At 35.9% G+C, this 22,782-nt stretch overlaps 3 protein-coding genes across 7 annotated transcripts; 2 read left to right on the forward strand and 1 right to left on the reverse strand.

The window, feature by feature from the left end:
• The first annotated feature begins 63 nt into the window (after window positions 1–63).
• LOC141843161 (protein NEDD1) lies at window positions 64–7,805 on the forward strand. Of its 3 annotated transcripts, none has more exons than XM_074731194.1 (11): window positions 64–240; window positions 656–768; window positions 1,817–2,077; window positions 2,174–2,278; window positions 2,387–2,452; window positions 2,610–2,831; window positions 3,417–3,947; window positions 4,578–5,180; window positions 5,264–5,443; window positions 7,209–7,423; window positions 7,502–7,805. In XM_074731194.1, exons 1-10 carry the CDS (start codon window positions 84–86, stop codon window positions 7,305–7,307), a joined length of 2,337 nt encoding a protein of 778 aa, XP_074587295.1. In that variant the 5' UTR covers window positions 64–83; the 3' UTR covers window positions 7,308–7,423; window positions 7,502–7,805. The 3 variants fall into 3 exon arrangements, with proteins under 3 accessions (XP_074587295.1, XP_074587296.1, XP_074587297.1); XM_074731195.1 differs by having other exon boundaries at window positions 7,532–7,805; XM_074731196.1 differs by having other exon boundaries at window positions 7,209–7,400.
• A 3,489-nt stretch (window positions 7,806–11,294) lies between these two features.
• LOC141843347 (CASP-like protein 5B3) lies at window positions 11,295–14,472 on the forward strand. The gene is made up of 3 exons (XM_074731428.1): window positions 11,295–11,832; window positions 13,114–13,246; window positions 14,009–14,472. The coding sequence occupies exons 1-3, from the start codon at window positions 11,702–11,704 to the stop codon at window positions 14,207–14,209; spliced, it is 465 nt and encodes a 154-aa protein (XP_074587529.1). The 5' UTR covers window positions 11,295–11,701; the 3' UTR covers window positions 14,210–14,472.
• Window positions 14,473–15,143: 671 nt separating this feature from the next.
• On the reverse strand, window positions 15,144–21,168 carry LOC141843217 (BTB/POZ and MATH domain-containing protein 3-like). 3 transcript variants are annotated; one of them, XM_074731262.1, is made up of 5 exons: window positions 20,509–21,168; window positions 18,608–18,956; window positions 17,014–17,290; window positions 15,440–15,656; window positions 15,144–15,316 (listed from the first exon to the last, which is right to left on the reverse strand). In XM_074731262.1, exons 1-4 carry the CDS (start codon window positions 20,916–20,918, stop codon window positions 15,460–15,462), a joined length of 1,233 nt encoding a protein of 410 aa, XP_074587363.1. In that variant the 5' UTR covers window positions 20,919–21,168; the 3' UTR covers window positions 15,144–15,316; window positions 15,440–15,459. The 3 variants fall into 3 exon arrangements, with proteins under 3 accessions (XP_074587363.1, XP_074587362.1, XP_074587364.1); XM_074731261.1 differs by having other exon boundaries at window positions 15,145–15,656; XM_074731263.1 differs by lacking the exon at window positions 15,144–15,316 and having other exon boundaries at window positions 15,574–15,645.
• Window positions 21,169–22,782: the final 1,614 nt, after the last annotated feature.

A 22,782-nucleotide genomic window follows, 5' to 3' on the forward strand; every position in this document is an offset into this window, starting at 1 on the left:
CCTGCTCTCTATCATTTCTCTTATCAGAAACCCTAGCGGGCTGTCGTCTTCGGTCGGTGGATCTCGCGAGGCGAAATCGAGGGATGGGGTTCGTGGATTCGGCAGCTTCGCTCCTCGCCACTTGCGGCGGCGACACCGTCAAGCTCTTCGACGTCACGGTGGATGCCGGCGATCCCTGCACCCTCAGCTACACGCCTTCCCCCGGATCTCAAGTCAACTCCGTCAAGTGGAACCACACCAGTAAACGCCTTTCCGATTTCCTCGTTTGAAATCGCAGTATCCGTTTGCATCCGCTTTGCTGTGCACTTCTGTTCTGCTCGTGTCGGAGGGTTGTGTTTGCTCGATTTTAGCCTTTTTTAAGATAGTGTGGGATGTGTTACTTTCCGACGCAAAATTACTAGGAATCTGCGTATCTGCATTTTTTTTTACTTACCTTGGAAATTGTCGAGTTAGCATTCATCTGTTGTGGCATAGGAAATTTGTTGCTTTGCGTTGGATATGCATTGTTCGAATTGTATTATTCAAGTTTATTTTGTTCTGAAAGTAAAACTTATTTTGTAGCTTATATGACTTAATTAACTTTGTTTATCCGCCGGATCATGGTTGACTCTCACTGTAGAAAAATCTTACTAAAGTTTAATCTCTGTTCGTGCAGACCTAGTGGTTGCTAGTGCTGGTGACGATAAGAAGATATCACTTTGGAATAAGAATGGACAAAGTATGGGATCCTTTCCTTCTCATGGCAGCGACCTTGTTGATGACATTGAGGTAGCTCCTTGTTCGCTCATTAATTTGTTCCATCGTGATCAATTCATATGGTTTTCTGAAAATTTACAGATGCCCGGATGCCATTCAAGTCATTGCCTGCATATTTTTTCCCTCTGTTTCTCTATCTATCTGGTTTACAATGTCTGTTCAACCATTGTTAATGAATATCATAGTGAATTGCTTTCTAGTAGAATGTCCTGCATGGAGTCAGTAGCATTGCTACTGATTTCTTTTCCATCTAAATCATGGACAAAATAAATAAACTAAAAGAAGTGGAACCGTTGGCACAATAGAAATTGCCACCTTCTTGCTATGTTGTGACTGGGTATTTTCTTTGAACAATGGTGGTTGTTTGTTTGACTCCCTTATGAATTTTAGCATATACGTTGAACAAATAAGAAGAAAATAGCAGCTAGCATATCTCTTTGGCTAGGTAGATTATTTTTGTTCATCTATTTGTACAGCAATGTCTGCCAATATAGCATTAGTCTGAATTTGACTTTTACAGTTGATGACTTTGCAAAAATTGCATATTCTGATGTTACACATTGAAGAAATAAGAGCCTTAAAAGCTAGATTTTCTCCTTTTCCAGGTAGTTCTTTTTCTTTGCTTTCGAGTGCAGAGCATGGAAAATGTTGTTTGTAAACATAAGATGAGAACGGCTTGATTATTCTGCAAGTTTACATTACTTGATGGTAGATGTAGAAATTAAGAGAAATTTTATGGCTGTGCTGTGTTTCAATATTTACAATTGTAATAACATGAATCTTTTACCTTATTTTTGTATGTTTCAGTGTTATGCTAAGTACTGTTCCTGAGCCTTTTTTCCTTCTTGTTGTGATTAGGAACAAATTATTGCATACTGGCATTCTGGGTGACTATACCTGTATTTTTTAGTAAGCTAGCTGTTTCTGGTCGATGCCTAACAGGACCTAAATGACAATATGGCCGTGGGTTTAAGTAATAAAAACACTGCTTATCTGTGTAATTATGAGTGCATAATATATCAAGCATTTTAAAGTTTTTTTTACTTTTTGTATTTTGCAGGAATCCATAAATTGTATCTGCTTTAGTAATAAAAGTTCTAGGTATCTTTGCTCTGGAGGAAGTGGTCATATTGTCAAAATATGGGACCTGCAGAGGAAAAGGTGCATCAAACGGTTGAGTGGTCATACCGACACAATTACAGGTGTAATGTACAACTGCAAAGATGAACATTTAGCATCCATCAACGAGAAGGGGGACCTCATACTTCATAAGCTTGCTTCCGGAGTGCAGGCTGCTGAACTCAAGGATCCAAATGGGCAGGTTATTGGCTGTCAAATATTTTGAAAATTCCAAACTTTGGCTCTACTAACATAATTTTTGGTTTCACATGAATTTGTATTGGCGATGTGATTGCAGGTACTAAGGGTACTTGATTATTCTCGATTTAGCCGACATCTTTTGTCAACAGCTGGGGATGATGGATCTGTTCATATTTGGGATACAACTGGTCGCAGTCCAAAGGTTAGTAAAATAATTTCTCTTTACTTTGCTAAAATGAAGGACAAATTGTATTTGTTCTCTGCATTCACTAAAAAATGGATCTCCATTCACTCTGGCTCTTGGTGTCAGGTTTCTTGGTTGAAACAGCATTCTGCCCCAACAACTGGTATTTGCTTCTCTCCATCAAGTGACAAGGTACTATCTTCCTAGGAATTTATTAAATGTTTTGGAGCATTTTCTACCTCTTTTCTGGTGGATAATTATAAATGGTTTGGCTAGTTTAGATGGAATGGGAGGTGCTTGTTCTATAGAAAATCAATGGCTGATATATCCTGACTTGTTTTCCCTGTAGATTATTGTTACAGTTGGTCTTGATAAAAAGTTGTATATGTTTGATTCTGGGACAAAAAGACCCTCATATTGCATGCCTTTTGAGGCACCATTCTCATCGCTGGCATACAGTGACGATGGTAATCTATTGGCTGCTGGGACAAATAATGGACGTGTAGTATTCTATGATGTTCGCGGGAAACCTCAACCTTTCACAGTTCTTCGTGCATACAGTAGTTCAGAGGTAAGATATCTCATTTGCCAAGAATAGCATGTATTTCATAGTCATCTTGATGCTTTTTTTCACTGCTTCATTAAATAGTCTGTTTATTTGCTGATGATAGCATGCCTTTCATAGTCATGTTTGTTCTATTTTCGCTAAACAATCCTGTCAGGTCATGCAGAACATGCAAGCATATAGATGCTGCAAAGTTTTTTATTAGTTTATTGGATCTCATATGACAGATTTAGATTCAATTTCATCAAGTAATCTGAGAAAATCACACGTTTGGGTTTTAGATTATTAGAGCACAGGCAGTGCACATAGATAAAAAATCTGTCTTTCTGAATAAAGATTGATTGAAAATTACATCTGTGCTAGTTTATTGATTGTTATGATGCTTGATTAGCTTTGTGAAGCAAATTATAAGTGAGAACAGATACAATATATTTCTGTGATATTTAGAGAAGTATTTTCACTGTGATATTTGGGTATTCATTAAAAGTTTAATAAAGAAATCAATGAAGCAAACTGCTAGCATATATGAAATTCTTAGTATATTGTTATTTAATTGTTGCCCCTACCACTAAAGTTGGACATTCACTTCAGGCAATCATGAACCTGTGTTGGCAACGGACAAAGCCAGTTGTTGTAAATGAAAAAAATTGTACTGCTGAAAGTGCTCTTCTAGGAGGCAGTAGTGAAGATTCTGTGCTTATGCCAGATCCCTTGCCTTCTGTTGCAGTGTCTAAGTTTTCGTCCACATCAGTACTGCCTAGTCTACGCGCTTCAAATATCAGTGGATCGTCAATTTCAATTACATCGAGCATATCTACAGCAGATGAAACTCCTCATAAAAGTCGCCTATGCACAGGTGGAACACTGCCAAAGCTACAGGCACCACGGTCTAGTTATGATTTGAAAGATGACATGGATGTTTTTTCTCCACTTGTTGATGTCCAGCCAATTACACCATCACTTAGTAGTTGGTGGAATGATAATGATGAAATGAAAAAAGACCAAACATTTGCTGATAAAAAGTCTACATTATATTCATCCTCAAGGAGATATCCATTACCCGATGGGACCACTGATTCACATCCAATTTCAGATTGGAGATCTATTGCAACCTCAAGACAGGTATTGTAGTCAATATCAATTGCTTTGTACATATTTGCTTTCAACTTCTTAATACAGTCTTGTAAGAAAGACTTTTGCTGCATTCTAGATGTTTGGAATTTTGAATTCGAGGTGGATTCCTAGCATCTAGGTGCAAGTAAATTATCTTTTTGGTAGTTTTGTGCTTGAAAGTATTGTGTAGTTGTAGAGAACCTGGATCAAGAAAAATTTATGGTGTTCTGACAAATTATTCTCTTTATCTTTGGACATTCGATGATGGAAAAAACTGTTGGTCATTCATAAATACATGAATCATACACTCTCATTCAGTATCACACTGCACAACCCAATTTTCTATCTTGAAATTGAGGTGAAGCAACAACCATGCTTATTGGTGTGAAGCTGTTCTCTGTTTCTCTTTGTTTGTCTCTTTGGAAGATTATTTCAACTAATCAATTAGACAGTTCGTCTGGACACCAAAGAAACACTTATCTGCACCTGACATTTAACTTTACTGTGCAGTTCACTTGCTAGTCCAGTCTGTCGTATCTCCTTCTTGTCATTGTTTCATTATCTTAGCAATAGAAAACAAGATGCCTTTATTGTATTATCCAAAAACTTTGGAAACTAAGTTCTCAGTAAATTTTGCAGGATGACAACTTGCCTTTTCAACCACCGACTGCAAAAAATTTCACATCAACAAAGAGTGAGATATTGATTCCTCAACCTCCTGGGAACACATTGCCAGACAAATCAACCAGCATCCGCCAACCAATTTCATCATCTCGTTTCTTGCCTTCTATATCATTTGACTCTGGGGCTATCTCTGCAGGCCCATATGATTCATCTTCATCTGTTAATGCCTCCAAGAACTCTTTGATCAGTTCTGCCTTAACTTCCTTGGATCTTCAAAACAAAATCTTCAATGATTCTGGTTCAGCATCATTGGAACCTTCATCTGTTTACATTCATCCTTCTACCATCATGTCCTCAGGGACTAAAACAATAGGATCGTTAGCTAACCCTGATTTCCCAGGAACTGTATTCTCAGCACTTCCACGAAGACTCTTGACTAGTTCTGAGAGAACAAGCACCAGTTCCGTCTTTAGTGACAGTGTGGCATCAGCTATCAGTTCACCCAAATCAAAAAAAACTGGGCAAGAAACCAAGGAAGAATTGGTGAATAGCCTATTGTCAAGACAAGATGCACCTGCATCAGTTGGCTTAGCATCAGCGAGTTTGCAAGCATCTAATGTAACAACCTCACATTCAAGCATGTGCTCACAACTGTAATTTTGACCAACAAATTAATAGTTGTGCTTTCCTTTTTTCATCAGGTAGCGATGCCTCAACCTTCATGGTCAACAGGTCACTCAGATCAACAAATTGGGGCTTCATTTTCTCTTCAGCTAGCCCAACGCACTCTTGAAGAGACTTTGGAATCTGCACAAAATCCCATGCTTGAAGCTGTGAGAAATGTTCACATAGAGATCCTTAGACAATTCCACATGCAGGAGGTACTTCTTGTTTATAATAATTTCAATTTCTCATGTTTTTATTCTGTTGAAATTATTATTATTTTTATTTTGTACAAATGCCCAAATACTATCTATCTTTGAAAGACCTTTTCAAGACTTGGTTTATGGGGTTTCAAGTTCTTAAAGAGGTACACTAGGATGATAGAAATGGGAGTGGTTTGGGGTTTCATTGACACAAATAATTGAATGATTTCAACTGGCAATGTGTTAAGTGTGACAGAGGAGATAATGAGTTTGGGTCATTTTGTAAATGTGCATTCTGGATAGAAGTGAGTCAAAATGGTATTGTATACTTTATGGTAGAAATGACTGAGTTCACTGTTTGAGTTTGTCCTTTTTAATTTTAACCTTCAACCATTCAAGGTGGCAATGCACTCTTCTTTCACCAAGTTGTATGTTTTGGACAGAAACTGAAGTATCCAATTATGTCAATGTTTTAAGCAACCTAAAAGTTATTTTGTATAAGCAATCATAGTATGATTGACATCCTCTCCCTCCCTGATAGCTACTGGTGACTCCGCATTTAGCCAAAGACAAGTAGTCTATGAATGTCCACCAACTCCATTCCATGCTCTCTCTGCTTGCTTCTAATTTCATTACGTTGTAGCAACCCCTCACCTCTTGCATCTATATTGCGGTGCAGCCACATAGATGAAGGTAGGACAGGGATTGTCCGCATGCTGCATTTAGAGGAAGAAATCCACTATGTGCCCTTCACCTAGGCAGTTAGGTCCTAGCCCAATATAGGGCCCATATCCAACTTAATAAACAAAACGAAATGTCATCTTAAGAGAAAAATACCATTGAAAGAAAGAAGGCCAACAAGAAAATCAAGACAATCATGGTAATTATTAATATGATTTAATTTTGAAATTACCATTGTTGTCTCTTTCAACATCTCTCTTCTCTCATAACCTATGTTAGACTCTTACTTTCTCTCTCTTGACATCACCTTCTAATTCAGTCTTCTTTTGTCATGCTTCTCCTCAGTTTAAATGTTCGAATCCTAATATCTTGACAATCTTATCACTTCCCATTGGTTGTAATTTTGAGTGTATTTTAGTCATTGCCTTTCTTCTAGATTCTCTCTCCTTTCTTGAGTAGATATCATAGCAATACTTGGTTGCGCTTTCCCGTACGCATCTGTTCCACACCTTTTTCTTGATGTTGGTTTTTGTATTTCGACTTGTTTACAATAGACATTGCCATGGTCACTTTTTTTTCCTTCTTGATGTTGGTTTCTGTATTTCAACTTGTTTACAACAGATATTGCCAGGATCGTTCTTTTCTTGATGTTCGGTTCTGGATTTCACCTTCTTTACAATCAACAATGCTAGGGTCCCCATTGCTAAGGAGGAAAAATTATCAGTTCTATCGCTATCTATTAGTTTTTCAGCCTTTTCTCGTCACCCTGTCATTATCATCTTACTGATGTGCGACTCAAATCGCTTCTCTTGCCATTTGACCTCTATATTTCTTTCTTCTTGGATCCAATTATACGCTTGAACATTAGATGCTTTAAAATGATCCGGAAAATAATTTGATTATGTCAAACCTTGTAATGAGTTTTAAACAAAAGGAAGCATATCTACAAGAAACCTAGCAATTGCTGTTCTTGTCACCACCACCTACTGAACTTGTATATGTAGCACAGCGAACATATTTCGAACCGACAAATAGGTTCCTTGTCGAATTTCTTTCTAATGTGAAATTTCATTGTCATTATTTTCCTTTCTGATAACAGATGGAAATGTTTGAGCTACACAAGGCAGTTTTAGAAAAGCTGGATGAGCTGATGAAAGAAGTGCAGTCGCTCCGCAGGGAGAACCAACAGCGCCGCTAAATACTTCAGAGCGTGGCCTTCTCTTTCAAATGCTACGACGAATTGAATGGGTTTTCTCGCCTTCCATTTAACTTGTACCAGATTGATGCACATGTGAGCCAACTGACTATATTAAGGTGAAGCAAGCCCTTGCCTTCTTACTTTCCCCCTATTCTTCGCTAACCGATTTCACCTCGTCGCTTTCTTGCTTCAAGTATCATTACATTTTCGAAGATTATAACCAGGAGCATTACTACTGTTGGGGTCGATGCAGAATTCAGCAACATGTGTGAGATATAACAAAGATATATGTTGCAAAGAACAAGCTTTCAATGGTGCAGAACGTTCCACTTTTCTAGGTGAGCCGACATGAAGTTTATGTGATCAGGTTTATATATATATATATATATATACTTTTATTTTATGAATATTTTATCGTATTTTATCTAGGTGTTTAAATTTTGCTTTGTTATTATAAAGGATGATTTTTAAAATGTCTTTTAAAATCTGTTAATCTGAGTACGTGATCTCTTTGTTCATGCTTGAGAAGAAACCTAAAATAATTGGCCGCATTTAATTAATAGAAAAGTAATTAAAGGCCAACCTTATTTTGTTTTGAACGGATTGAACTTAGTTTTCTTTCCCGCTATTTATTTGTTTATTTTATTTATTTAAAAGGGAAAAGTAATTAATTTCAGAACTTCAACTATCTTTTTATTTAGGGGTGTCAACGAATCGTGTTTTTTTAGTTGGTATTTGAAATTATTAAATTTGAGTTGAATTCGAATATGCTCAATGTTTTTGAAATTTGATTGTTCATGAATTATTAACTTGAGTTTGAATTTCATCGAGTTGAACAGAGTTTAAGAGTCATAATTCATTTGCACTCTTAATTCTATTAATTCTAATGAATTGCTTGTCAGTATTTAATTTAATATGAGAAAAATTGAACAGTGCTTTTATATATTTTATATTATTAAAATAATGTTACATTTATAATTTTATATTTGAAATATCCTTTAATTTTAAGTAAAGTTATAGTGTTTTAATTTTTAAAATTTTAAGATGTGTAATTTTACTAAACTGCATTAAAAAGTATATTGAGGTATATTTTTAAGGACCACTCATAAAAAAGCCTTCTTTTGATGTTTTTGCATATTTAACTGGCTTAATGGCGACAAAAGGACGTCTATAATTTAATTTATTTAAAGGTCTCTCTTAATCCTTTCGTTGCTGTCCTCAAGTCACTAATTAATTTAATTAGCCCTTCAATTACTATTAATTTAATAAAATTAATGTTCTCAATTAACCAGCTTTTTACTTAATTAATTGGGAAGAAGATGGCTTCCTTGCTAGGGTTGTAGTTTAACTGTGTTTAAATTTGTTTAATAAAGTAATCGAGCTGTAGAAATGAAATGATTATTCAAGTTTAATTTGATTTTTTTTTTGTGAGTTTGAGTTTGGTTTAAGTTTGATTTAAATTTAATTTGTTTAAATATTGTTGAGGTTTTAATTTAAATGTTGGATTATTTTAAATTTTTATTGGTTTATTTTTGATAATATAAATTTATTTGTTTATTTTAATTTTTTTTATTTATTTAGTATGTTGATAAAAATTTTATTGATTAATATTGTTCATGAATATTATTTATAAATATTAACAAATATAAATATTAAATTTATTTATTTAATTTAATAAATTATTTAAATTTATTTATTTAATTAATTATGTGAGTATTGAATGAATATAAATAAATTTTTATCAAATTGAATATCAAATTTATTCACCAATTCATTTGTAATCATATTTGTTGCCTCTACCAATGAGTCACTTAATTAGCATTAATTATCAACTTCTTCGATTAATCCACGGGTAAATTTGCAGTAAGAAGGAACTAATAATTATTCTTGCTAAGCACAAGTACAGTTTATTTTTATATATTTATATTCAAGCACAAGTACAGTTTATATTCAAAATTTAACTTTTAGAATATTTATGGACAAAAATCGAATCGAAAGGGCGGTTGTTTTATTGGAATCATTAAAGGGGCATTTCATTTTTAACGTTTCATACCGTATTAATAAATACCGTATTAATAGCAATTATGAGTTTACAGCTATTATAGCATAAACACTTTAATTTTAATTAACACAAATAAATTTTGTTGTAGTAGTTATAATTAATAGTTATTACAAGATAAGTACTTTATTTTTAGTCAATATTATATTATCACAATACTTCAAAAATTTTAATTACGAATTATTATACTATAACATAATTGTTTATTTTTTTTGTTAACATTAATATCATATGTACAATTCATAATTCTTAAGTGGTCAATTATAATTTTTCAATTTACTTCTTCACAGATGGTCGTGGAATCAATCGTGTGAGACGACTGAGGTGGTGGATTCTATCTTTTACTGCATTTATGTGTTTATAGCTATTACAACATAAACATTTCAATTTTAATTAATATAAATAAACTTTGTTGTAGTAGTTATAGTTCATAGTTATTACAATAATATGAGCACTTCATCTCTATTCAATATTAGTCAATATTATATTATAACAATATTTTAATTTTGATCAATATTAATAATATTATGTTATAGCAATTACAATTCATAGCTCTTGTAATATAGATGTTTTATCTTTGACTAGTCAACACAGTCAATATAATGTTATAACAACTAAGAATCATAATTACTATAATATAGACAATTTATTTCTGATCAATATTAATCAGTATTATATTATAGCACCTATAAAATCAAAATTATTATAATTATATAGCAGTTACGAAATCGTAATTGTTATAATTGTATATTAATTATGAATTCATAGTAACTATAACACTATAAAAAATAAGAATAATTTTAAAAAATAAAATATGCCAGAGGTGGGGGATGAAATATTTTTTTAATAATAAATAAAAAAGAAACATCCTTTCATTTTTGCTCAATATTCATTGCCAGTGGAATCATCACAGAATTTAACCTTTAGATTAATAAGATTTCGATGTCTAATCATCACATAATCTAATTGCTCTTAATGACTAAATTGATAAGACATATGATGCCTAATGAGAATCTAATTGCTCTTAATGACTAAATTAATAAAGTTTCGATTCCCAATCAGAATCTAGTTGCAACTATATTAATAAGACATTGACACTCAATCATCACCATAGAATCTAGTTGCTCTTTGTGACTATATTTATAAGATTTTGATACCTAATTATCTCAATAAATTAGTAAAATTTTCCCTTCTATTATATGAGAAATGTCACGCGATTTATCCCGTGCGACTCGTGCGTGACACCTTCAACCCACTGTCGCTGCTGTCGCCCTCACCGTGCCATCCGGCCACCGTCGGCCGCCGCCACAGGCGCGATCGACACGCCACTAGTTGGCGCTCTTTCCGACGACAAATTTTGACTGAATAGTGGTTGGAATCCGACGAATTTATCCGGAAACACAACCCATGCCTGCTCACCATCACTGTCGATCAAATCGTGACAGGATTCCGATCAAATCGCGGTCGGAGACTGGCCGAGGAAGGAGCGCCGGTGAGCGGCGCGTCGATCGCACCTAGGGCGGCGGCTAGCGGTAGCCGGACGGGGCGACGGCAGCGGCGGTGGATCAGGGAGTCGCGCACGGGGTTGTCGCGCAGGATAGCAATCTCGTCTATTATATATTATTATTATTATTATTATTATTATTATTATAAAATTTTTTTAGCACAATATAAAATTATTATCGTATAATTTGAAAATTAATAATTCATTAGGTCCTTTAGTAAGATTTTAAATTGATGCAAAGTGTACGTATTATTATTATTATTATTATTATTATTATTATTATTAAAAAGAAACGATCCGTTTTTGTTGTGTAGAAAGTCACGTCACGTGAGGCTTGGCTTCGCTAAGCAATCTGCGCTCTGTTGTTGATCGAAAGAAGGCAAGCAGAAGCGTACAAAGGAGGCAGGTGATGATGATGCAGAATCACATCCTAATCCATGCTCTGCGAAGCAAGCGATTGGGCGAGCAGGTGGTGCTCATCCATTCCACGCCCTTCTTCCAACCAATCCCCCTCTAATCTCTCTTTTTTCTCGGAGCTAATCTCCCAATTTCTCACTTCCTGCATCGATTTTGGGGTTGGAGGAGCCATAGGGTTTGGCTGGGACCTCGATCCGCCTTCCCTTCTTTGTTTAATCGCAGTGCCAGTGCCATAGTTTTCGCCACGATCCGCCACTTGGTGCCCTACATTTGAGCGAGAAGCGCTGGAAAGTTGGGACCTTTGGGCTGGAATCAGCCGCCGGAGTTCAGTGGAGCTGGGGATTTGATTATATTACAGATCTGATTTCTGAAGGGCAGGCCTTGGAGGAGGAGAAGGAGGAGGAGGAGGAGGAGATGAAGGTGGTGGTGGGGAGCCCTGGGACTTGGAGTGGGCTGCTGCTGAGGACTGGGCAATGTGCCTTTGCTGGTGCTTCCATTGCGGTGATGCTCTCCGCTTATGGATTCTCCAACTACACTGCTTTCTGGTAACTGTCATCACTCCTCCTCTACTGACATTGTTTGCTACATGTTCAATTTGATTGCAATGGCGATTTATTGGAAGCTTATGATTGTTCACATCTAGGTTGTTAGCTTTGTGAGTGAAATTGCCTTTCCTAGTTTTTTGCATTTGTTATTTGACAACATACGCTTGGCTTACCGTCTAAAAAACTAGTTCAAGTGTTTCAGTTACTTATAACAACAGACAGTGTGTTATGGTTTAGTGGAATTCATACTGTAACTCGGTAATAGATAGAGTGAATCCCAGATTTCTCAAGTTAAAAGTGTTTCATTTACCAAGTAGGGTTGTAAACGAGCCAAGGGTTAAATTTTATTTTTTTCAAGCTTGTTTGATAAGGTAATTGAGCCAAGCCAAACTGAGCTTAGAATAAATCAAACCGTTGAAATGATTATTCAGGCGTGACTTGTTTTTTTTTTCAAAGCTTGAGCTTGGTGCATTTAGATGTTATCAAGTTCTTAATTCGAGCTTGTTTGATTTGTTTGAAACTTTTATATTTTTAAGCCTATTTGGTTAGTGTGCTTGATATTACAAGCTTATTTATTTGTTTTGAGAGTTTTTTTTTTGTTTTATTTACAAATTTGATAAGAGATTTGTTAATGAATGTGACTCACAAGTTTTGTTTGTGGACATTGTTCACAAACAACTTACACTCTGTTCATGAACATTAGCAAGCTAAACACATATGTTTTCAAACTTGTTCATTTAGTTTAATGGGTTGTTCAAGCTTGTTCTTTAATTGATTTTGTGTATATTGAACGGACATAAACAAACTCTTATTAAGTCGAACACTAAGTTTTCTCATGAACGTTTGGTTCAAATACAACCCTATGAACAATAGTGTATTATGGTTTAGTGGAATTCATACCATAACTCAGTAATAGATAGACAGAATCCTTGATTTCTCAAGTCAATAGTGTTTCATTTACTTAGCTTTGGCTTCAGTTACATTTGGCAATGCTTCTAGGAAGAGTTGCAAGATAAGATATTATCATGGTTCATTTGTATAGAATTATTGTAATGTGCTACACTTTGTGATTTGATCTACCATCCGATCTATTCAGAACATTTCCATGGAGTTGTAAGCGAAGGCATGAACAAATGCTTGGTACAAAACATGCAAAATAGTGTAGCATTGTTTTAATCAACGATATCCTTGCGCATTATATTTTTAATGTTGAGAAAATCAATTCCCTTTTAAGCTTTATTTAGAGTAAAAGAATTTGATTTTTTTCCCCCCTCTTATCAGCTACCTAATCGCTTCAATGGGACTCCAAACTTTGTGGAGCTTTGGACTCTTATGTCTTGATGTATTTGCATTGAAATCTAAACGAGATCTGCACAATCCCTTGCTAATAAGCTTGTTTGTGGTGGGTGATTGGGTAAGCATTTTCATTCTCTCACTTAAGTTTTATCGTCTATATGCATCATAACTTTTTTTACTTGAAGCTATAATTCTATGAATCATTATGTGATGGTAGAATAACTAAAATGACATCTTATACCTTTTTATTGATATTCGACTTCTCATTGTCTTTTTGTCTGTTGTTTCAGAAACTTTTATCATTAGTTAATTTGAAACAATAAAAGACAACTGATAATTTAAAAGTTCATGTTTGTTCTTGTTAGATTGCAATCTTTCAAAACAATCACGGTTACAAGCAAACATGCTCTGTGAAATTTGTTCGATATATATGAACGGTAAACTCTGAAACTAAGTCGCAGATCAAGGATTGCACTTTATTTTATTTTCGATGATTCTGACTTAGCATCAGAAGGGGTTACCAGTGCCATGTCATTTGCTTTCTATCAAGTACAAAACTCAGGTAAATTATTAGCTTGAATTTGATATCCTATCAATGATGTTGATGTACCAACTAATCGCTAGGTGAGAATTTAAGTAACCACATAGTGCCTCCTTGTGGATTATACTCTAAGTCATTTTCGCTAATAGATTGTTTTTCGTCTTCCAAATTAGATGTGCATCTCATACTCACTTATCATAGTGTGCGTTGGTTTCATCACTCACTTATTAGTGTATCGTTTCATTGTAATGATACATGTGATTTCTCATCCTATCGACGCAGCCATTCTAGAAAACTATTTTGTCCCGACGATTTACGACCCGTTCTCGCTTGATGCAGGTGACAGCAACACTCTCACTTGCTGCTGCATGCTCTTCAGCAGGTGTGATTGTTTTGTTTATGAGGGATGTAAGTTTTTGCCGAAAGTATCCTCAGTTATCATGTGGTAGATTCCAGACATCCATTGCAATGGCGTTCGTCACATGGTTTTTAGTCGCCAAGTCTTCTCTTGCGATGTTTTGGATCTTGGCATCGGTTTGATCATACTTGTATATGTTTGCCTCATAATGCAAGTTTCGGTAAGTCAGAAGATGACTACCATGGGGGTCGATTTCATACCGTTCGTGTTCTCGTCTAGAGGATTGCTACGAAATGCTTGGGTTGTTAACTTTCTCAAGTTGTATAAGAATATTTTTCTTCATGAGTTGGCCAATAAACTCGATCTCTTCTAAAATGTCGGCACACTACTACCCTGCCGATCATTTTTCGGCTGTTTTAGATTACAGTTTCTGTTATATTCTTCATTGTTTATGGCCAATTCTCATACAAATAACTCCTAGGTCACAAGAAATACCACAAACCTTACAGGCATTTGGGAGAGCCAAGTTGGCCTTGATCACCTTTGTGACCTTCGCGCTAACAAATATGATGTGGTTAGCCGAAAGTGGATACATTCTTGCAGGTGAAGCAGATGATGAGAAGGATTAGTCGTCGGAGGATGAGGATCGGAATCTGCGTCTCAACCGACAAGGGCATGTGGTGCTCATCCAGTTTTCTATCACCTAGTTACCGTCAAATTGTAACTTTTCCACTTCCATGATGATGATGACGACAACGACGATGTAATCTGAGAGTTCAGGAAAAATTGAGTGTTACAAGTAGCTTGAAGTTGAGAGGAGAAAGGCTTGTGATGAAAAGGAAAAAATTGGGAGGACTATGTTGGAGGTTCACAAGGCAGAAAAAGGCTACAACTTAGTGTTGAGAAAGGAGGAGCTTAAGTTTGTTCACGAATATTTGATTCATTTATTGACGCCAAATATCGAAGGCACCAGAAGGAGTTAATGCATGAAGAAGATATGGAGGATTGAGAATAGCTATGATGACCATTTGGGGCTTGTTGTTAGTCGCCACCCAACAAGCGATGATCTAGCTATATTTCAATTCAATCGACTGAATCGAAAACGGTTACCTTTTCAATTGACTCGGGCAGTTGATACAAAATCACAACCGAAAATGAAGAACAAGATACAATAATTCCATCAGATAGGGTTTCCGAGAAAAGGATGCCCTAGAAGATTTCTCCCAGATTTTTCTTATGCCACACAGCTTGTTGAATTATTAACAGACGATGCAGTTTCTGAACAGCTACTGGAGTTCAATTTAGACAAAAGTCAGTGAAGAAGCAACCTCACAAGTTGAAGAATTAGACGAAAAATAGAGAATTGCTCGCTAGGAGGCTGCAACCATATCATATGGGTAAGGAAGGCGTACTAGGTTATATCGACAGCAAACTACATCCGCCTGCGCAATCGTCGCCCGCTCGCATCGACACTGTCTGGGGAACTGAGGCCCAGGCTGCTGCGGACACTCCTCTTCCGGCATGCCAAACCGGAGTCGTCATCCACGACAGCCACAGTTTCCAAGAGCTCCGCGAGCACAGTTGGGCATGTGGCCTCCAAGTAGTCGAATCCTTCAGTCTGCATCACAGCTGCAAGTAGATGTAGACTTTGGACAATAAGAAAGAAACTGTGGCTACTCAGCAATGCAGCAGTTATCTCAGAAAAGGGAAGAACAAATTGAGGATTCACAATTTCTGGATTTGTTCCAGACAAATTTAGAGACCTATATGCATTAAAGAGTACGAGGAATGAAATAATTATTCCTTAAAAATATATAATATTTCTTAATTTTGTTTATGAAATAGAAAAGATATAGAATTACTCTTACTTCTATTCTTCTAGCCTAATGACCTCCATCTGCGTAACCTATTCTTATGTCTCACCGACCCACCGTTCCCGACCGACCCGATCAAGCATTGCATAAGTCAACTATTGCTAATCAGCTCATTCAGATCATTCAAATATGAAATTTGAAGAATAATAGATAAAAATAATAATTATTTGTTGGATAGAACAAGGAAAAACAACTATTCCTTATGAATTTGAAATAGTTAGCGTGCAATAAGAGAATGAAATGGCCTAGGAATAGAATAGGAATACATTCGATTTGTTCGGTTCGTGGTATAGAATATACATAGAATGATTATTCGTATGTTGGTTCAAAGGAATTTTATAAGAAATAGACAAGAAATAGTTTTCACAAAGCCAAAATATCCCTACATGATAGATTTTGTCCGACTCATCTAACTCGCATAATCTGCCCAATTCGGTGTGATCATCTAACCTTGTTCCCAACTCAACAGGTCTTTTAGTCCACCTTTCTAATTTGACAAGTTCATGTCTTTTGGCATGTTCAATGACAAGTTCAACTAGCTCCTCCAGACTAACGCGGTTGATTTGCCGACTAGATCCGCCCGATCCATCCTCCTTGATTAATCTGACCTAACACCACAGGACTACTCAGTCTGCTCAAACCATCATAATCAACCTGGACCATCCCGGCTAGCTAAATATGTTAAGTTCGACCCAATTGGAAAATGCATGATTCATTTAGTTAGCCCAACCGACCTAGCCAACTCGGATTGTCTCGGCTAAACTACCTTACCTGTTCAACCTGTTCTGGAGCACCTAATCCACTCAAGCTGCCCAACCCAACAAGTGCAATGAATCACCGAACCTGTCCAATTGCCCTACCAATCTAGCAATCACCCAAAAGGCCCGAGACCTGCCCAAACAAAGTTCTTATGTATGAAGAATCACAGTTCCATCGGAAAACAAGAATCTTCACAACTTCTTTAACTTTAGAAGACAACAAACAAAAAAATTATGGAACATAAATATTCATATTGAATGTCTAGAAGCTGGTATCGCATTACGCCTGCAAATTAACTATCTGAACATAAAATAAAAGAAAATTTTTACTGAAACTAAAAAGCTAAAACTTACCTCCCAAATTCTCTCGAACTGCAATAAATTTGAGACACATATTTTTCAGTTGAACACATTGGTGTTGCTCTGCAAGGGCCAAGGTCGTTGCTACTGTGTCAGCAGTGATCCCCTCACACAATTTAGCTTCACATAACAACCTCAGCCGCTCCAGACCGTATCTATCGGCGGCAGCCAATAAATGTTGTATTATTATTGTGGATGTGGACATAGAAACTGAACCAATTAATTCAAGAACATCAGGGAGTTCATCAGAATATATAAAGATAAGCATGGCCTGCAACACGGACAGGAATGTTAATTAAAAGAGAGTTATAGATTGCTTTGCACTCACTAGTCATGGACTATTATTCTGAGAAAATTCTGATAAGAAAAAAATTGTATGGAACAGGATACGAAATCAAGGGCTACTTAATCAAACTCCAATTAATGAATTAAGAGGTAGGATGAAAAATCAGATTATACCATCCAAGTAAATTTCTGAATAATCCACAAGCACTTAGGACAGGACCATGGTCATTAGAACAAGGTTTAGCATGTGCTAAGAGATACAAGCTTCGTGTGGATCACAACAGCTGTCTTCTGCTATCTTTCTACTGCAGAACTCTTTCAGCAATCTCGAAATATCAAACTCTATTGTGCATTTGATTCATTGGAATAGCTATTTTAGTCCTTATAAATTCTCATAGAATAATTATTCTTATTCCTACATTAGGTTGCAAAATTGACATAAAATAGTTATTCCAAATCCAAAAGGAATAGTTAGTTTTGCTCAATGTCTTGGATATTTCCCATATGAGCATGTTATCAACTTCAGCAAGGATATATCAAAGTCCATCCCGCAACAAATTTAGGCGAACACCAAGATCAATAACTAAATATCTAAGAATTAGAAGACAAGAAATTGAGAGAACTTATTATAATTTGTGGTAGTTAGTTTATACATGCACAATAGCATAAGCACCATTGATATTGAGCATAAAAAAACCTAACAAGAATACTTGAACCGAAACCTAATCATCCCAAGTCCAAATTGAAACAACAGAAGGTTAGACCTGCAACTACTATACACACCTACATGAGTAAGTCCAGTAGTTATTCCTACTCCTAAGTTGTACTACAGAAGTTTCTGGATAAGTATACTATATTTCCAGATTTGAAGAACAAGCATAGTTACTGAACAGCATGAGAGAATTCTTTTTCAGTGTAAATCACATATATATCAAAGGGATTCCTTTCTTTCTATAATATATTCCCCGATTTGAAGCAAAGTGATTGGACAACATGAAAGAATTCTTCTTTTTTTTTTGTAAATCACATATATAGAGGGAATTCCTTTATGAAAAGAAAAATAGCCAAAAAGAACCTGAAAGCACAACAATGTGGTGAGCGATGATCATTTTATTCCATTAAAAATAAGTCCTAGAAAAAAAAAAGTACTATGATATAGTTCATGTGTTTAGCAGAGAAAAAGACAGTTCACTTCTTATACCTAAACAAGAACTGTATTTCCTTTATCCAACATTTTAATGAAATATGATATAGAACGCTTCAAGAATGTTTCAGAGTAAACTTAGTATTGTGATGTCATTACCTTGAATACAGCAGGTTCCACATCATCTACAACCACTCTATCCACATCAGGATTCCCAATAAGACCGAAGAATTGAGCATTAAATACTGGAGAGCGAGCAGCAAGAATTTGCTTGTGCACTTGAAATGTCTCATCCCCAACCTCGAAAACTATGTCAGAGCCAATGCCAGATTTTAGTAACTCCTTTAGACATTGACCCAAGTCTGAGGATGGTACATTGATGGAAAACTGGGTTGGTGTTTCAATTCGGTTTCTAACGACACCCACTGTGCAATGCATGACTAAACAATCATCCTTGAGAAAGTCTGATGTTTCTAAGGCTGTTCTTCTGTAAAATCTCTTGTAACCCCTAGTAAAATGTAAAAAATCAACTAAAATTTTAATCTAAAAATATTAATAATAAGAAAAGCTTAGTATGATTATTACATCAGCAACAAGACTATAAAAAGGAAATAAGAATACAAAAGATCAGAAAGCTAGAGAGAATATTAAGGTTGAGAATTTAATATAATACAATGGTAGAACCACACTGAAGATAGATCGGGAATACATGTCTAGCAACAAAAATGAACCTCATTATCTGCAACAACCTTAGAGAAACATTTCAAGAGTAATACCCAAAAGATTGAAGTATTGAGAACATTGTTTACAATGGAGGCATGAATAAATTGTTAGAATGGAAATGTGAATAAATGCCAAATCAGAATTGAAAAGGGACAACTCTGAAACACGTTTTCTTGATATCCAATAAAGAACCAGAAAAAGAGTTGTTCTACTGATGAGATATTCACAGTAGAGAAAAGCATAATGATAGATCAAATAAGACTGTTAAGAAGGTTACATAGTAGATGTGACGGACAACTAAATGAAGATAGAAGATAAAAGAAAATATGAGAAACAAAATGACTCAAAAAGAGGATATGCCGGTACATAGACATTTCAAGGCTTATATGTTACAATAATTTGAAGGCTTACAATGAATTTATATTATTTCATTTTCTTATGAAATTACTCATAAGAATGAGACTGAGATTTATAGAAATCCAAATTCTAATGTGCATTTTGCATATCACAAATATTTACATCAATGTGTTTGAATTCATATTTACATCGATGGTATCACAGCAAGTCAATGTTAAAGCACAACCTCCTGCCCACCCCCTACATTTCCAATTTTCCCCCTCCTCATAGTCAGCACAAACTGTAGACAGGGTCATGACTGCACTCTGCTCTAGGGTTTTAAATTTTCTCCAGAATCAAGCTCACCCACATCCAAGAGTCAAGACCCCAGACTGAAACTGGCTATCACCACAACAATATGTCCCTACCTCCCCCAACCAACACTATTGCTTTCACATTAGGTAATGGTCATCTTCTATCTTCTACTACAAGATGGGAGTGAACACAATGGCATACATGATCTGCTATATGACCACACCAAAAATGTTATTGGAGAAAATTCAATTTTGCAATTGATTTGACAAGTTTTAGTCTTAATTTTCTATTGTATGAGAGAGAGAGACTTGGTAGCATATACCTCTCTCTCTTCTTCTTAAATTGTGCCTCAATTTGATGCATCATGATTTTTTTTAATTTCAAAATCAAAGTTATATTCTATTTGTCTTTTGATATACCATCTGCATGATTTAAAAGTAGTTCTCAATCATTGCACTTGAAGAGATTGAGTAGAATAAAACAAAAGAGTAGAGTGCTAAAGAGAAAAACGAAGCAACCTTTGCTAAACTCAATTCATACATCTCAGTTTCCTATTTTAAGAGGTTAGAATCACTTTGTTTATAGAAACAGTAGATAGAGATTATTCAAAGTAACAAGAATTTGGAGCATAAAAATAGTAAAACGAGCAAGATTTTTCATTCCGAGAGAAGCAACACATGACTCACCACATGCTCCCCCTATACTTGAGCGTGTACGGCCCGCCCTCCAGCGCCCGCTCAAAATGACTGTGTACCTTGTGGTTCCCCTTTCCGCTCTGGTCAAGCATGGTCAGCTCAAAGAGCGCCCGCACGTCGGTACCGTCGCTGGCAAGGGCGATGAAGACGGACACATAGAGGGAGTTGTCCTCGGGGTTCTTTCCGTCCGGGTAAAAGTAAATAGCCCACTGCAAACCCCCCACGGCGAAGGTGTCGCTCGACATGTACTTCCCCGACCCCATCCCCTTGGCCAGCGAGAAGCCCTTGATGGTGTACTCGTGCGAGCCGTTCACGGTCTCGCAGATCGATTTCGAGCGGGATACGTTGAGCCCATCCGGCTCTCCACGTCCGGCCTTCCCCTTCTCCTTCTCCTTCTCCATATCATTCCAGAGGCCGAGTTTTGGAAGATCCCGCTTCCGCGCCGGCCTCCGGGCCGCCTGAACCCTAACCCTAACCGAAGCTCGTCCCGACTTCCACGCGAATCGGCGGAGAAGGAAATGCCGGGGATCCGAAATCGATCTAGGAGAACGATTTCGCGCAGCGTGAAGGGCGGCGAATCGATCGGAGCGGGGAGAGGGAGCGGGGAAGGCGAAGACGCCGACGACGACGAAGAGGGCGAGTTAGGTACGGAAAGGGGAGGACATCAAGAAGCGAAGAGAGGACGCTTATACATTTATATAGAGAGAGAGCGAGAGGGCTTCATCGTAGGAATACTATTTTTAAAATTTTATTAAATTTATTATGAGAGAGACATTCAAAGACTAATTTTTAAAATATTTAGTTTAGTTAAAATTAAATAAAAATTAAAAAGATTCTATTTATTTCATCGAAGGGACAGGACGCCTCACTTTTATATATTTTTTAATAAAAAAGACGTCTAACCTCGCTATTTAGCCATTATATTTATTAAATATCTAAAATCATCAAACGAATGAATTCGTAACAGGATGAACTTATAAATCTATCGTATGGTAGTATACATCGATCCATCAAACGATAGTTATTTTATCAATTTGATAAGTTGAAAATTAACCTAACTTAAATTAAAGTTATTAAAATTAAAAAAATATTAAAAATATCAAAAAATATTAAAAATTTTAATTTTAAATTATAGTTTAAATTGGTCAAATTAAAATTTTTAAAATTATATTACGATTTAGATGAGTCAAGCCCACTAATTTATTGAAATTTCTCCTTTAATTTTAAATTTTAAAGAAAAAAATAAATTTTCTCAACTCGCAAATCGATCCCACGAATTGCAGGTCGACCCATATGGATCGCAGGCCTAGGTGGGTCAACCTTCCTAAATCCATATTAAAATGGATTGATAAAATTTTAATCCAATTCATTTAAATTATTTAATAAAGTAGGTCAATCTAACGAACCTAACTCAAATTAATGACTTTACAAATCTCCTCCACAACTATTTTATACTGTTATAGTATCTTCTGTCTAATTTCTAAATTAAATGAATGCTTATAACAGTTACAAAATCGAAGCTGCTACATCATATGTAATAGTTATAATTTCGTAGCTAGCACAACATAAATGTCAAATAAGCAAGTTGAATCAAGGTTATAACAACTATGATTTCATAGCTGTTACAATATGAATAATAGATGAACAGAATTGAATCTACGTTATACTAATGATGGTTTCATAGCTATTGCTCTCTGGGGCATAATTGAATTCGTTACGATGAGATAGACTTACTAAAATGAGTAAGGGTTAAATCTTAACGAAGCTGAGGTAATATCGATTTTTATCCTGGATTAACTGTAGTTTTTTAATTTATTATTATTTTTGATTTATTTTTATTTTTATATATTTTTATTTGCAAAAGGTTTTATATGACCATCTGTAGGTAAATCGAGTTTTGTCCGCAGGAGGGTATTGTACGTTCGGTGAGCCTCAACTCCTATGAGCCTCAACTCATATGTCAGTATAGTCACCGACAATGACATACAAGTTGTAATAAAGAGAATGAACTAATATTGTGTGTGCTTTATAAAAAAGAGTTAATAGTCACATGATGATTACATAGACTAGCTACGTAGTGTCCAAAAAACCTATTACATGAGCGAATAGTGGTGTCACTTCACAATGAGGTCCTGTGATCGATACCTCATTGACGATGCTTTTTATCATAGGATTTATGGAGAGTTATCTCGATCGTTATCAACTGCAATTTCTCGATTTATCTCCTTACAGATGGTCGTGAAGCCGACCATGTGGGACCATTAA

Source organism: Curcuma longa, chromosome 12 (assembly GCF_044706935.1).
Source record: "Curcuma longa cultivar G26 ecotype Majalengka, Jawa Barat chromosome 12, ITB_CL_G26_1.1, whole genome shotgun sequence".
Taxonomy (NCBI): domain Eukaryota; kingdom Viridiplantae; phylum Streptophyta; class Magnoliopsida; order Zingiberales; family Zingiberaceae; genus Curcuma; species Curcuma longa.